Source organism: Montipora capricornis, chromosome 3 (genome assembly GCF_036669925.1).
Source record: "Montipora capricornis isolate CH-2021 chromosome 3, ASM3666992v2, whole genome shotgun sequence".
Lineage (NCBI taxonomy): Eukaryota > Metazoa > Cnidaria > Anthozoa > Scleractinia > Acroporidae > Montipora > Montipora capricornis.
In genome coordinates, this window is record NC_090885.1 from 30,062,432 (window position 1) to 30,079,228 (window position 16,797).

The following is a 16,797-nucleotide window of genomic DNA, read 5'->3' on the forward strand; positions in this document are numbered from 1 at the left end:
TAGTTTATGTGGCCTATATCGTTGTTTAAATGTTCCTTCCGTTTTGTGTTGTGGTGTTGTTGTCAAGAATTTTCTTGTTATGGTTGTTAATAATGCTGCCCATGTTCGGCATGCAACTGTAGTTTACTTTCACGTTGTTCTTTTTGAAGACGGAGTGGAAATTGTCGTTTGGTGGTAAGTGTTTCTTGATTAGGTTGAGGAAGGTTTTAGCGACGTTTGTTTGGACATTCTTGCTGTATGGGGGGGGGGGGGGGGGTTAACCCAGATGATGTTTCCTTTTCTATTACTTTTCGTGGGTGCGGCTATGTTTTCCTTGCAGTAGTGAAGGCTTTCGTTGAATCCACTTGATCTGAGGACTTTGCCGTAGGGATGCTTAGCTTTGTCAAATGCCGATAATCTGCGATTGATGGCTGCAGGAATTTGCTTAATGATAGTCGGTGGGTGGTTGGATTTCGTGTTGACATAAAGCGGCTCGTCGTTCGGTTTTCTGTATGGTTGGAAGAGTCCGTTTGTCAAGTTGAGTGTGACATCGAGGTAATCAACTGATTTTAAGTTGCTTTGAATGGGCCATTTTCGATATATTAAATATTCAGCTTGAAAGTGAGGCAAGCTGAATTTTAATATTTCGAAAAAGGCCTATTGTTATTTTCAGTCCGTGTCCTTTGAAGTGCCTTGTTATTTCTTTCCGTGTCCTTTCCGCTTGAGGCCCTGTGGTGTTCTTGAAAATGGTGAGTCTATCGTCCCTGTAAAGTCCGATGTTGTTTGTTCCGTATTTGTTGGCAAAGTCGTTCAAGATAAAAAGGCCAACGAGTTCGCAATAGATTTACTAATTAACCAACCACTGTATATATTTAAAGCAAGCGAGGTATACTCTTCATTAAAGTCTATCTGATGATCGCGTAAGCGTGAAACTCAGAGTCACAGAAAAAGTTATGTCTTATTGATTAGTTCAATCTTCAGATGTACTACGCTCTGCGAACGCATCCAGCACTCTATATATCTTATATCTGTATGTATATAGCCAGGATAAAAAGGTTTACACAAACAATGAACTCACAGCAGAAAGATCCAAAGGATACTCTACAAACACTTAAATTTATGGATAAATACTGAATGAAAACAGTGGGGTGAACTTCTTACTGATCCGACTCGATTTAATGGACGTTTCGGCTGTTTAGCTTTCTTCAAACATTCATTAAAAACTAAAAACTATTTTTCCTAAATAAAAAGTTTTGGGTAAATAATTTTCAGGTTTTTAGTGTTTAGTTTTTAATGAATGATTTTTTAATGAATGATTCAAGAAGACTTAACAACGGAAACTTTCATTAAATCGAGTCGTCGCACCAGTAAGAAGTTCATCCAACTGTCTTCATGAAGTATTTATCTATATATATATCCAGCCTTAAATTTATGCCATTTATATCATGAAACGATGCGTTTTTAACCCTTTTAACCCTTTTGCGATAAACGAAGGGGAAAAGGAGAACCCGCTTGCTGAGGATTGGGGTGGGGGGGGGGGGGGGAAAGGGGGTGGCATTGATGAAATTTAAAGGAAAGTACGGTCTAGAAAAAGTTCCTCTACATTACCAAAACTACTCCCCAGGAATTCGAAAATAATTGCCGTTTTGTCCAGTTCCCTTTTAAGATGTGACAAGAGCACTTTGAAGTTGCATCTTTCGTGACTTGGAGAGCGCCATCTGACGTGTTATGACGTAACAATAGTCCACAAACGTGTTCGGCCCTTACCTCGATCACTTTCTCAATGTTGCGTGACCTTTCAGATCCAAAATTCAAATGTAAGATGAACTATAGTAAACGGTATTGTGGTTCAATATGTAGTAGGCCAAATAGGCCATAAATGTGACAGGAACTCAAGCCACTAAATACTTACAAGTAGATCCTCTGATCGCTCAAACTAAGCGGCAAAAATCAGACATAGCAAGTGCAAAGAAGACAAAAACCTTGAACATGCGGCATAGAAATATTCGACTAGCGTACCGCCTTTTCTTCTTTACTTTCTTACTTGTGCGAGAGCCGTCTTTGATGCTTCAGCAAACATATTTGCTCGCTTTCACACGGGGGGTAGCGTTTAGAATAAGCCGACGAAACCTTCCGATATTGCTCAATACACATGCATAGCAAGGCGTTTTCACAGCAACAATTAGTTACAATTACCACTGTTGGGGTGAGTTTTGATCTGCTCAAGTACGCTTTCGAGGGGGATGAATTAGACATGTCTACTAGACTTGAGAACACATATAAAAATTTAAAAAAACCGAATCTTCCACCGGTAAATGAAAATTTAAAGAAATTTGGAAATAAAACGTGGATGCATTCCTCAAACCTGAAAACTGACTGCTTTATTGTCTGTTAGGATCTGTCATTTTACCAAGGCGGACTTCAATCGGGATCTTCATCGGGTATATGAACATTGGTCTTGGTGACATTCGCTTCATACTGAAATCTCAGTCAACCAGTCCGAAATATCATTACACTGGAGCGAGAAAACTGAATCAAGCAATATATGGACGACTTTCACTGTTATGCGCTTTCCCAGGCAGTGAAATAAACTTCATTTCAAATTTTGTTAGCTTTTATAGAAACTACTGAGACGACTTACTCTCACCATTCGATGGAAATATGTAAATGGCCATTTGTTTTGAAGTTGTAACAGGCGTCTCGTCGAAAGTCACGGTAGACAGATTCAATTAAACTTGATTTCCAGGGGTTTATTTTACAGCAATGAGCGCGGGGAGCCTGTTAACGACCACGAGGAAGATCTGTCCTGATGGTTGAGCTAATATCAATACAATTTACCCTCTGGATTAAGATTCAAGTCTACGAAGTATCGCTCTCCTCGCCTGTGTTTTCCTTGTTAAATCCTTGACTATTGCTACGTCATAACCTCGTTTGCATACACAAAAACAAAGATGGCGGATTTCAATTTAAAATTGCCTATTTTTGAAGCGTTATTGTTGGTTATTCAAACACATTAAGCCCACATGAGTGGTCAAGTATGATAATACAGGTAAAGAACTTTCGATTCGGAGAAACTTTGTCTGGGCGGTACTTTCCCTAGCTTAAAAGGAAAACAAATTTCATTTCATTTCATTAGTGCCTGGCTCCCAATCCCGTAGTTCGTCTACAGTTTAATCAAGTCCAACAATTCTCTTTGCGTACATGTGAATATCATCTACATATCATGAAAATGTTGCGAATACCTTTCCTAGTTTGAAACGCCTCCTCCCGATTTCTTCTTTCCTCAAACTTCTCCAGTTCCCTAAGAAGGTCATTTTGTTCTGTTTGTAACAAAATCTCTTTTAAAATGCCCAGCGAATCAGTCCCTAAACTGCTGTTGTTCTCGAGCTCTTTTATCAACGACCGAACGTTGCAAATGTTTCCTACGTGTGCTTCCGGAATATCTGCTCTGCAAATAGAGATGAGTCGTTCCACATCATCGAGTTCGTCTAGCACTGGAATGATCTTGTCGAGCAAACCAAGATATTCCTTTCTGTCGTTCTCGAACCTCTTCACGTTTTCCAATAAGACGTACTCGTTTAAACCTTTTAAGAGGGTTTTCAAAACACCAAGTCGATCAGGACCTAAATGATTGCAGTCTTCCAGTTCTTTAAACAAAGAGAGGGCATCTTGTATTCTGTCCTCGCTCCCAGGCGTTAACTTCCCTCTGCACAGAAAAAGCAACCGATCACATAGATTTAAACGATTTAGGCTTTCACTTAACTCGAACAGAAGGTTGTTGTATTTGATGTCAGACATTTGCCTTGGAGGCTTTATCTTCTTTTGTTCGTTACTCCCGTCTGAAGTTTCGAGAGAGAGAGAGAGCCCTGGGAACAAGGTTGCTGGTTGCAATTTAACCTCACAGTGCCACAGGAACCCCAAGTTCAGTGTGAGAGAAAGCCGAGAAAACAAAGGGCATCTCGGATTCTATCCTCACTCCCAAAACCTAACTTCCCTCTGTAAAGAAAAAGCAGCTGATCACCTCGATTTAAATGATTTAAGCTTTCACTAAACTCGAAAAGCAGGTTGTTGTATTCGATCTCAGACATTTGGAGGGTTTTAATATATTCTTTCGTTCGCCCCATGGATGGGATCCCCGATAAAAGAATTGAGAAGACAATTATAAGAAAAATTCTCAATTAAAAAGCCTAACCTTATTGCCATTGTGCGTCCTATTCTCTCTTTGTGTGTGTGTGTGTGTTTTTTTTTTTCTCAGATTCGACGCGATTTGAGCCGTTCGCAATAGGCCATTTCCGAGTTCATGTCTGCCTCCTCTTCAAAGCGAGTCTAAGTGCGAAGTTTTTGTTATGAAAATTAGTTTTCATTCTTATGTAAAGTAGAACTAATTAACATCACAACAACTTCGCACTTAGACTCGTTTTGAAGAGGAGGCAGACAAGAACTCGGAAATGGCCTATTGCTCGGTTGTCAACGGCATAATAAAATCCCAAGGCTGCACACTAAGTTCTCAGGAGCCCACCGAATAGAGACACATATTCCTGGATAAAATGTTCCCACGGTTACAATAGGCATTTTGCAACAAACGATCACATGGTACAAAATCCGTCATGCAAGCTCATTATTATTCCCCTACTGGGTCATTAAAACAAAGGCAAGTCAAGCTTGACTGGTTCAGGTCTCTTTGTTTTAATGTCCCAGTGGGGGGATAATAATGAGCTTGCACTCCAAAATGGCGGATTTTGTACCATGTGATCGTTTGTTGCAAAAGGCCTATTCCACATCGGGAATCAATTGGCAAAGATTTAACTTTCATTTCAACCCGCCAACAAAGCAATAGCAGCCCGGCGAGCGACCTCAGGCAGTAGTCCACCCGATCAGAACCAAAATTATTTTCGGAACATGGATTTCCCAGCTATGTTGGACAGTTTAACTTTGCAACCGTTCGCATACAAATCCTTACATTTTTGTCACGGTTGGTTTCCCTCACACTGAGCTTGGGGCGCATGTGAAGTTACAGTTCACGTTGCAACCAGGTTGACAATGTTTGAAGAAATTTCAATGTAACTTAAAAAATTACGATTCAAAGCCCCAACGTTTCGACACACCAGTCTAGAGTACTTGTGTCTTCACCATCGGTAATCCAATGTTATATATCGCCAGAGTCATCATCATCATCATCACCATCTTTATTTATTTATTCACGAAATTTTATCATAAAAATGCTCTTCTTAAAAGACGTGACTAAAACTACATTAACTCTAATTACGACGAAATTAAGAAAATATACAATAAAAATTTACATGAATTCATTGTAATCTACCCCGTGGAGAGCGGTTTTGAAGTTGTTTAAACTACAAGAGGTTGGTGTCTGATCTCTAAGGGAATTCTGTTCCACAGATCCCCTGTAATGTAAGCTACCTTTGGCATATTCAGTTCTCGGTCTAGGAATGTAGTATTCAGAGTTTCTAAGATTATGTGTGTGTGAACGGTTAAGATGTTGTAAATGAGATTTGCAAGATACAATGGGGAAAGATTATTATGAATTTTGTACAGCTTTTTTAATCTAAAGTTTTCTTATCTTTCCCAGCCAAGCCCATCCAACAGGTCACTTGAGCGGATCTCATAGTGTGAGAGGAATCGTGGCAGCCCTATTTAATTTTGTAGTTTTTGAAGTTTGTCGGATAAGCTCTTACCAATATTGCCCCAGACGGGGCGACAATAATTGAAGTGGGGCGTCACAAGTGCCTTATGTATATTTATTATAGTATCAAATATGGTAGCACTGATACGCCTTAAGACTGCAAGGCCAGCAGATATTTTCTTTGTAACATCATTGATGTGTGAGCGCCTGGTAAGAGATTCGTCAATGTGAACTCCTAGGGTTTTATGTTCAGATACCCATCTAGCGATTTGTTATTTACTTGTACAGTAAAGTCATTATGTACTTGAGATAATCTGTAAGGGTTGCCAAGAAACATGAATTTGGTTTTCTTGATATTCTGAGTCAATTTGTTAGCCGTCAACCAAGACTGAATTAATTTCATGTCATGATTCATTTTGTATTCAAGAACATGTGAGTCCTCAGCGGAGGATGTGAGAGTGGTATCATCTGCATACATCCTAGGTCTTGAAAACAAATTACAAGAAGGGAGGTCATTAATATACATGGTAAATATAGGGGCCTTAAGATAGAGCTCGACCCTTGTGGGATATCACAAGTTAAATCACAGAAGTCAGATTGTATTCCATCGATACAGGTTTGCTGCCTTCGGTCGGCTAGATAAGACCGAAACCAGTTTACAGATTCATGGCTGATTCCGTGAAGTGCAAGCTTTCCCAAAAGGGTAGTATGGTCCATGGTGTCAAAGGCCTTTTTTAAATCTAGGAATATCAGACCAATTATGAGATTGTTATCAGTATTCCAATACCATTCATTTGTGACGTCCAGTAGAGCGGTTTCAGTAGCCACCAACCTCTAAGCTGCATTCAACTTCGTTCATACCAGGGTAGTATTTAGCATCTTTTCCACTAGGTGACGGGTGGTTAGGGAAATTTAGAGCGCTCTAAATTCAGCGGCTAAAGACGTCGTCGCTCGACCTCACTTCAAGCACGCTTCGCTCGCTTTAATTTCTCAATCGAATTGTTTCGAGAGGACGGAGTACGTGGTTAACGAGTCCTCAATTTTTGAAATCGTGCGTTGATTGGCTAAGAGACTAAATACTTAGTTGGAAAGCTGTTTCAAATATAGAAGGTCAGAGGACGAAAACCGGCTACCGGGCATGTGCCCCTGGTCACGGTCAATCGCGTGTTCTCTCGCACGGATAAGGTAGACAGTTTCTCCTGCCTTCTTTTTTAGGCTTATGCAAATATCCTCAAGAAAAAGACCACCGTTTTACGGAAATCGGTCAGAAACACGGGAAGAGGGACTTTGGAGAGTCCAAAGTCAAAAATTCCCTGGGGAGCATGCCCCTGGACCCAATAGAAACCTTTTCATTGTTTGGAAACCAGAGATTGGAATGCAAATAATTATGTACTATATTAAAATTGCTCCAGTGTGGACAGTTTGCGGCTTATGTGCTATCAAATGAAAATTGCGCTTATAAATTTCCAAGCGTTCAGTTCCATTTCGGCGCTTCTGACAGCCAAGCAAATTGAAAGTATTGGCTTGGCAAAAGATGACTTACCACAACATCTCCAAGCTTTGACGTCATACGAGGAAAAACTCTTTACGAACACTTACATCATAATTCAGGATGGAAAAACGAAAAGGGTTGTGTTCAGGACACTTTCACAAGCTTTTAGTGTTGTTTTCGTCAGTCGATATTGCGAGATGTCAAAAAGCCAAATGGACAATGTTTTCTGTAGAGGAAAATGAACCCCTCACATGATGCTTATCATCGCTGGCTCGCAAAATATTGCGAGTTATATGTCTCAGATAGAACCATTGCTACCAACTAAGTAGTAGTAGTAGGCATCCGTCAGTCTCAGGAGACTATGGAGATTGCGCCTGTTGAGAGTCAGTCCGTGGTGGAGCTGCAGCGCCGGCTGTGGCTGTAGAGCCCGATCCTGGAGCGGCAGATCCTGCTACAGTTGGTGCAGGTGAAGACGTTGTCGTCCGATGGTGCTGGCTCCGCTCTCGGGCGTCTGCGTGCTGGCCTTTCCTCCCACTGCTCTTCACGCTTCCGCTCAGCTGTCTTGATGGCCGACCTGGTGGTGGATTGCCATTTGCTGCGGTCTGATGCCAGCGCTTCAAGTCCTGCTGGAGCAATGCCACCCGCCTTGAGGTCGCGCTTGCACACGTCTTTGTAGCGGAGTGCTGGCCTACCCGTTGGTCTGGAGCCAGTGGCAAGCTCACCATACAGAATGTCCTTGGGAAGTCTCATGTGCCATCTTTCATGCGGGTGACATGGCCTAGCCAGCCCAAGCGTCTCTTGGTGAGCAGGGCGAACACGCTGAGAGTTCCTCCCTGCTCCAAAACATCTTAGTTGGGGACATGATCCTGCCATGAGATGCCAAGGATCAGTCTAAGGCAGCGTTGGTGGAAGGTGTTCAATCTGCGCTCTTGTCGGGCATATAGAGTCCAGCTCTCACTCCCATACAACAGTGTACTCAACACACAGGCTTGATACACTTGTGTCTTTGTCTTGATGGTTAGCATGGGGTTCTCCCACACTCTCTTTGACAGACGGGCCATTACTGCTGATGCCTTGCCCATCCTGGAGTTCAGCTCGGAGTCCAGGCTGAGGCTGCTGGAGATGGTGGAGCCGAGAAAAGTGAAATCTTCCACCGCGACGAGTGTGCAGTCGCCAATGGAGATGGAGGGGATCGAGCTGACGTCTTGGGCCAGGATGTTTGTCTTTTTGATGCTGATCATCAGGCCAAACTCAGTGCAGGCCTGGGCAAAACAGCTGATGAGTTCTTGGAGGGCAGCCTCGGTGTGTGCTGTCAGGGCGGCATCATCAGCAAATAGCAACTCACGTATGAGAACTTTCCGCACTTTAGTCTTTGCACGGAGGCGCGCGAGGTTGAACAGGCTGCCATCGCTTCGGGTGTGGAGGTACACGCCCTCTTCCGATTGGCAGCAGGGAGAACAGGTTGCCGAAAAGTGTTGGGGCGAGGACACAGTCCTGTTTCTTGATAGGAAAGGGGTCCGAGGACGAGCCGTCGTATTGGATAGTGCCCTTCATATCCTCATGGAAGGACGTGATCATCGTCAGGAGCTTGGGGGGACATCCGATTCTTTGCAGGAGTGTGAACAGCCCTGCCCTGCTGACTAAGTCGAAAGCCTTGGTCAGGTCTATGAAGGCGATGTACAAGGGGCGTCTCTGCTCACGGCACTTCTCTTGCAGCTGCCTCAGAGAGAATATCATGTCGATCGTTGATCGCTCGGTAAGCAGCTGCAGTCTGTTCAGTACGACACATTATAAAGGAAGAATTTCCTAGGACAATATAGACTTGTCGACAATTCGAGCTCACAGAGCCCGAAGCGCGAGAGCTCGTACAACTACCAAACCGGAAACGAAAACCGAGCCACTTTAAAGAGTCTAAAGACAATAGATAAAGTGCTCGAGAATGGCGAAGGGATTTTTCCGGACATATCGAAGTTTTGGACGAATGAAGGTTTCTCTCCCCTTCAGGAGCAGGAGGGTAGTAGCGGAAAGGTGAGAAAATAAATCCAAGGTTTGCATCAAACAGGCGGAGTGAAATGCATATACCAGTTATCCCATACGACGAGCCTTGACACTCTGAATATTCAAAGTCATCCCAGAAAAATACAAAACACCAGCTTCGATGAAACGAAACTATACAGGATACAACAAACAAATAAACAAACAAGTGAATAAAGCTTGTGATACTGTACAACGTTTACGGTAATAAAACGGTTCAACATGGTAACATAACCAGGCATCGTTTATTTTGGGTTCATGTTTTGCCATAAAATTGACGCAGTAACAAGTGTCTCGGAAAGCAGGTAAGTCTATTCTTCTGAGATTCCATTCTTCTCAGATTCAATGCCACAGGCAAAGTTCTTACTTTAAGTGTGATTCGCCTGATCAGTTGGCGATAAATACCATACACATCCAATATCTATAAAAAAAATTATTACCCAGTTCAACAACTTCCAAGTTTTCTAATATTATTGAATGATTGAGGAACTGATTATTATTGATTGATCAAGTAAACGTGAAACCAGCCACGGCGTATGTGTTGTAGACTTTTTCCATGGACACGATGTAAGCTGCCGTTCTGATGTCCAGTCCAAGGTTGTATTCTTCCGCACAGCGCATGATTTGCTGGAAAAAAAGTACCAAGGCCATTAAAACCTTTCCCTGATAAAAGTGCCACTTACAGATTTTACTCTGTCAATGGGGAACCCTTAGGAGCGAAAGAGTTAACGTATTCGCCCAATCCAAAAATATGCCCCTTTAGTTCCTTAACAACTATTCATAAATCTTACTCGTTCCTAGAGCCAGATGATTTTACTAGTCGATGGCGATTCCTCTGAGGGCGAAAGGGTTAATTAATTCGGCCAGAGCCACCAATACACCGCAACGTTGTACATGCTCGAAGAAAGTGCTAATTGATCCTAGAATACAAATCTTACCCTGTTCGTGTGGTGTCCTCCATGTGTTGTTGGGTTTGTGGTTACAGTGACACCGTGCAGTATTGTGTGCACTAAAGTACGAAGGTTCTAGTTCGGAAGGCTTTCCAGAAAAGAAGTTTACCTTTAGGTAACGATTATCGCGATTGCAGCCATGTACATGTGTACATGTGTACATTTTAACCACGTGGTTCTTTAACGTTATTTTCTCCTTGATCCAGCTTTCTGAGGCATACCGGCTCAGATTTGATCGTGAGAAGTAGTGAACCGACAAATAACATAAACAAGTCATCAGGCGTCACACAGGCACTAATGTCCAGAATTGACCCCAATTAGATCCACGCAGAACTTATGATACTGTACAACGTTGTGGATAAGCGTCAAGAAGTGTTCCGTCAAGTCCATGCGTCAACTATATATTTACCACAATCCAGTGAAACCTCAGCTTTAGTACTATTTAAAAGTTAGGGTAATTGCAACATTTTACGTTCACTAAAACAGAAGATTTATGGGGACACTTTGTGACGCTTATAAAAATCTACACGCATCTAATTAGGTCAATCCTGGTCATATCTGAGAAAAAAAGGATTGCTTCCATCAACCCATAAAGAGGACTACTGTCCATAAGAAGGTATTTACTGCTCCATACCTTGGCCGATCTCTCCATAGTAAACTCCAACCCGGAATGCACTATGTCTCGTTCTGATGCACCCTGACAAAAATCAAAGCGAACAAGCAGTGTCACTGACCGCACACAGCGTTGACTCGCGTTTGTCTTTAGCTACGTAATCGCTCGCGTTAGGGCCAAATCTTAACGGTGTCAGGACTCTTTCATTAATCACAAAATAACGATGACGAGCAAACGTGACTAGGAATACAACCACGCAAACGTAACCGTGCAAATGTTCACTTGTAGACGAATTTATAGCTTTTCAATGCAAACAATGCTAATAATGAGGGGATACCGTACAGAAATACCGTGCAGAAATCAAATAAAATCAAATCATAGGTTGGTTTTTGAGGAGAGGAGGAAACCGTAGCACCCGGAGAAAAACCTCTCGAAACAGAGTAAAGAACCAACAAACTCAACCCACATATGACGCCAAGGCTGGGAATCTAACCCGGGCAACATTGGCGGGAGGCGAGTACTAGGATCTTTTTCTTTAAGTCTGTGAAGTGCTCAGTTTTCGAAGTTAAAAAAGGATGACATAACCAAAGATTCTCCGAAGGATTTTTTTAAAAGAGACTTTTGCATTACTCAATGTCAATTTTATGAAGAACTTTGCCCTGCACTTACTGCAATCTTTGTAAGAAACTCTGATGAAGGCTTGATCGGGATGGACTGTTTAAAATGATTTTCCAAGCTTTCCTGGACGCTAGCTGTTGAAATGAAAAAGGAAATATTATTTACTGTTCCTTTGAGACCACAAGTTCCCTTCCGCCTCTCTTCCGCTGTTAAGTGCCGAATTGTTAGAAGCAGGATACAAGGATATCACGCTGAGTGTGGTCTGCTTACCTAAAAGATTAAAGTTTGCCTCCTTCTCGTATTTCCAAGTCAACCTTCCAAAACTGACATGGTTGATGTTCTTTAGCCACTCGAAATACGACACAGTTACTCCGCCAGCATTCAAGTACAAGTCCTGTGAGAAAGATAGTGGTAATAGCCCTTTTCACAATGTAATCTAACGTGGATGCACGGCAATTTCGGGTTAAAACAACAAAATTATCAGAAATTGCCTAATATACATGTTAGATTATATTGTAATGCAAATTAGGAAAACTAACCGTGAAAAGTGCTATTATCTATTCTTGGTTGTGGTCATTCTACCGGAGGCAGATAGAAAATGAAACGAACAAAGTAAGGACAAAATGGCTTTTGAAAGGTATTTCTCGGGCTCTTTCATTGGGGAAGTCAAACATACACAACCCTCCTAATTTTCCCGATTCTTCTGTATGCATCGATGGACAGATTACAATGCAATGACGGTGACGAAAGACAACAATAATGATGACGATAATGGAACCAATCACTGCATGTGTCCACAAGCGAACTCGAACCTCAAACGCTGGCCAGTTTAACTATAATGGATGATAATTATATTACTTTTTACTTCCACTGCATGAGCAATAACATGCCGAATGAATGAAATAAATGCAAATATTTGAACAGCGGGTTATACTGAGACGAGAGGGAGAAGTGGTCCTCGCACTTAAGTGCACAATATCTGCCCTTTCCGACACGGGAACAAATCCCGGGCTCCCGGGGAACAAATCCCGGCCCCCCGGGGAACAAATCCCGGGCTCCCGGGGAACAAATCCCGGGCCCCAGGGGAACAAATGAGCCCAACAAATTGACCAGCTCCCAACGGAGTGGCTTCATAGCTCAATTAATAGAGCATTGCACCGGCATCGCATCAGTCATGGATATCAAGTCCCGTTAAAAACACAATTGCTTCAATTGTCGAAGTAAGTGCGCGCATCACTTCTCCCTTTCGAATATGCCAGGAACCCATGACCCGGAGCCTACAACTCTACTGTGTTCGTGTAACGGCGTTTTCACAGACCGATTTATTTTTAGATCGAATTTCCCGCGAATGAGACTCCCACAGGAGCCCAATGACCAATTACAAGAAATTAAGCTGACGTCATAGGGTCACCGAACCGGAACTGCCTTTGTTTTTTGACCTAATTCGCGGGAAGGGCTAGTCTAAAAATAAACCTACTTGTGAAAACGCCGTTTCACAGACGCTGTATGGACGTTGCACGCTCCAGATGGGCTCCTGAATATGCCGAATATTGAAAACAACACTCACTGGGATCACAAGCTTTTTATTTTCGATTAAAATTTTTTCTGCAGCTGGAGTTGTAGGTCCATTGGCGCCTTCAGCGATTACCTAGATATACAGAGACAAATCATAAAACTTATAATGCTTTGTTCAAAGTGTGATTTTCCAAGGATGAACTTCTTTGATCCTGCTTGGACGAGAAAAAAAAACATGTTGTATCAGTGTGCAACAGAGGGCCAGATATTTTGTTGCGAGACGACTGGAGAAAGCGGCCTTTAACAATTTGAGTTTTCGTTGAAGAAAATACACAGAGAAAAGGTGACTTTTCCTTCCTTCATACTTCATGCAGTCTTTTAAGGCAGGGAGACTAACACAAGGCTTTCCTGGAGCACATTTCTGGGAATTTGTAGGCTATAGACTGATCTCACAGCTTAGCAAAAAATCGAGCAATACGCTAAGGCAGCAATTTAGCATACACACGTTTGCCCTTAGCACAAACCTTTTCCGATGCAATATCTTGCTTACTGTGTATCAGAAAATACTTAATGTATATACGTAATTGACAGAATCCCGGTTAATTTGCTCTAATTAATTATAAAGTTAACACTTCGGAGTGGAACAACTTACCTTTGCTTTTATCTTGTGGGCGTTTCTTATCGTAATTTGCTTCTCGTTGGCAGCTGGAATCAGTACGTCGCATTCAGTTTCTAACAGATTTTCTTCAGTCATCTGGAAAGTGCCAAAAATAAGCATTTAAAATTTCAAAGTAGTAAGGCGCTCTTACTCACTTGCAACAAAAGTTCTCACACTGCAAAACAAGTTGCTTGACGGGTGTCACATCAGGCAACGTTTCAAGAAACTTTTCTCGTTTTCGATGATAAATAACATGAGACAAAAATAATGTAAATTCCTTGTTTAATGTAGCACTCCACTTTTAACAATCTGAAAGAAACAATAGACCAATTTCGATATATTAAAATTCAGTCCTAAACAAAAGGCACCATCTCGCGGCTCTGGGGAATAACTACAAGGATTTGTATGAGTTTATTCCCCAGAGCCTCGAGATGATGCCTTTTGTTTAGGACTGAATTTTAACAAATCGAAATTGGTCAATTCAAACTTAACAGAAACATTATGAAGAACCCCAACTGGCAGGAGGCAACCAGTATTTACAAAGCGTGGTAGAGTTGAATCCGGGACAACCCGAAACAAACCCAAACCGGAGGTTACAACGGGATTTGAACCGGAACAACCCGCATGCAAACCCAACGCCCTTACCACGGGACCAAGGTGCCTCCCTGAAAGAGGAACAAAGCAACATTTTCATAGGTTGGAACCGTATACCTTTACCGCAGAAGTTGCAGGATAGATGTTACACTGCTCAAATTCGTTGAAGCGCTGCGAAAGGTAAAACTAATTTCTACTTACCGCAACAGTTTCTGCAACTCGTCTTGGCAAAACATTTTGCCGTCGCAAGGTATGTTACATTGGGCAATATTTCGCGCAACTTGTCTCGCCATGGTGATGCGAGACAAGTTGCACGAAAAATTACACAGTGTAACAGCGCCTTTACATCTTAGATCACTTCATTTATCTTACCTTGCCTCCAGGAAAATCCTTAATCGATCCATTTTCCTGGTTTTGAGGGTAAAAAGAAACAAGGCGTTATGGAGCTGAATTTGAAACCACCCCTGGGAAGACCCTGATAGTAGATTATATTGGGAGGGATTGGAATCCCTTTTTCCGCTTACAAATCAAGCACCTTAACAAGTTCAACACACCGCCACCTGTCTGCACTTATTTGAGTTAATAATATAACTAGATAACCGCTGTTAACAGCTGCGCAGCTCAGACAATCATACCAGTTTGTAGTCTTCAAGTTCTTTTGGGTCTATTCCATTTTCATTGTAAAGATTTCCATCTCTCTCCATCACACCAATACATCTCGCTCCAGCACGGTGGAGATAACGGCAGGTGTGGAGACCCACATTGCCAAATCCCTGATAAAACAAAACCAAGACTACTTGAAAGATGATCACTGTATTGATTGCGTTAAACACTGGGATCCATATTTATTTTTTTATCAAAGTCGTCAGCCGGGCATGTACGTCTTACGAGATACTTGCCCGGACAAATTTTGGGTTGTCCGGGCAAAAATGCGGAAGTCTGCTGTATAGAAAATGGTCGATAAAATTACTTGTAACTTGAGCATTCGCGTTTTATTTTACATTCACGTCAGAAATTACGAATTTTGACTCTGGAGTATTATGTTATTTACAACGTGGGAGGCAGCAGGTTCTCCTCCACTTGTTTTCCTTTTTGCTTGCGGTGGCAAAACACCTTGTAACTAACGCCACATTATCAGCTGAGATTACGAGCCACTCTTTGCTCTTTGCCTTGCTATCAACTATCGCAGAGATACATGTAAATTGAGCCTGTAATCGTTTCATGAAAAATACCGCGTGGTCAAAGATGGCGCCCAAACTTGAGATTTCATTTCTGAGGAAAGCTGCTGTTTATTTTCTGGAAGTTTTTATAGAACGAAAAGCGATCAGAACGAAAGTACGGTCTCTCTATATTATAGCACTTGATGACATTCGTGAAAAGACATTTATTAAAACTTCACTCGTCCAACGGACGACCTTTGGGAGTTCTTATACTCGTCTGGACAGGTTTTTAGTCGTCTGGGACGACCGGACGACGACTGGGAATGTGGGATCCCAGTAAAGACCACGACGCGCTATAAAAGGCGTAGTACCTTCGACACATGCGGATGATTTGTTTATCGAAGGTGGACGCATGCAAGGCTTTGTGATAAATTGTCTGATGAAAAACCCCTCACGGCAATGTGTCAGTAACAAGTATTAAGATGTTATCCGTTAATTATCTGTATTGCGAGACACGAGTGATGTTGAAGTTGGAGAGAAGAGCAAGGGGGACACTTCGTGGATTTCTGGACATATCTGTCAACCTGAGAATATCATTTATGGGTTTTCTCTCTGTGTTGATGTTTGCATTATCAGTCGTGCTTAAATGAATTCGAACAAAAACAGAGCATGAAGTGTCCCCTTTTATAGTGCGTCTACGTGGTTACATCAAGTGTTGATTTTTCTTCAAAACCTGTGGTGTTGCATCAGTAGGTAACTTTAAGATCTACGGCGGCGACGTCGACGCACTATCTTAAGTTTCTCACGGTTAGGCCATCTCGTTCGCGTCGTACAATGTGGGCGAAGTATCCTAAAAATAATTTTGTACGAGAGTTTTCAGAGTAAAAATAGAGACTGAAAGATTCGCATTTTACGCTCGCGTTATCGCCAAAACCTCAAATTGGTGATTCCACGTCGTTGTTGTGCAGAATACCGCACGAATGTGTGCTAAAAGGCGTGTCGTACGTGCACCACGATTCTTTTTCCTTTTTTAACCAATGATATTGTTCTTTCGAGGCGTTTTCGTTGACGACCGCGTCATAGATCTTAAAAGGGAACTTAAGCACGCCCGTTTTTGAGACGCGGACGGCAACCGGAAGTGAACTATGTTGACTTTTAACTTGTTTTCACACAAACACATTTACATTGCTATGGAGCTTTTCTCCATTAGAGATGATTAGTATAAAATTCTGGGAGACACCACTATCCTGGCAAGCGAAATTTTCTCTTCCGGTTGCCGTCCGCGTCTCAAAAACGGGCGTGCTTAAGCTCCCTTTAAAAGTCCCTAGTGAGGCGTAAACCGCGCACATTCAGCATCCACTGGGTTTATTCAACAGTTAAATTTGACGATTTTGCGAGCGAAAGATCATCACAGAGATGAAGATGCAATTTAAGTAGTGGAATCGAACCCATGACCTCGCGATTGCATTACACACCGCTCTACCAGTGCGGTGTTAAGCCACCTGGGAGTTGACCAATTGCCAGTTCGTTTTGTATCCCATAC

At 42.2% G+C, this 16,797-nt stretch overlaps 2 protein-coding genes across 5 annotated transcripts in view; both read right to left on the minus strand.

Moving 5' to 3' along the window:
- Positions 1-3,825, minus strand: part of LOC138042857 (uncharacterized) — a 37,318-nt gene extending 33,493 nt beyond the window's left edge. For 2 of the 4 annotated variants that reach the window (XM_068888900.1, XM_068888899.1), the window contains exon 1: positions 3,222-3,358. Coding sequence is in view for 1 of the 4 variants with exons in the window: in XM_068888898.1 (XP_068744999.1) it covers positions 3,222-3,777 (556 nt within the window). In the remaining 3 variants the exon portion in view is untranslated. Of the gene's footprint in view, positions 1-3,221 lie in introns of all 4 variants that reach the window. The other 2 variants (XM_068888901.1, XM_068888898.1) reach the window with 2 other exon arrangements.
- A 5,547-nt stretch (positions 3,826-9,372) lies between these two features.
- LOC138042858 (glutamate dehydrogenase, mitochondrial-like) overlaps positions 9,373-16,797 on the minus strand; it is an 18,364-nt gene continuing 10,939 nt past the window's right edge. The window contains exons 8-15 of the mRNA XM_068888902.1: positions 14,730-14,867; positions 14,467-14,502; positions 13,495-13,596; positions 12,895-12,975; positions 11,598-11,721; positions 11,379-11,461; positions 10,731-10,793; positions 9,373-9,773 (exon numbers count right to left, since the gene is read on the minus strand). Coding sequence (XP_068745003.1) covers positions 9,654-9,773; positions 10,731-10,793; positions 11,379-11,461; positions 11,598-11,721; positions 12,895-12,975; positions 13,495-13,596; positions 14,467-14,502; positions 14,730-14,867 — 747 coding nt within the window. The 3' untranslated portion in view covers positions 9,373-9,653. The remainder of the gene's footprint in view (positions 9,774-10,730; positions 10,794-11,378; positions 11,462-11,597; positions 11,722-12,894; positions 12,976-13,494; positions 13,597-14,466; positions 14,503-14,729; positions 14,868-16,797) is intronic.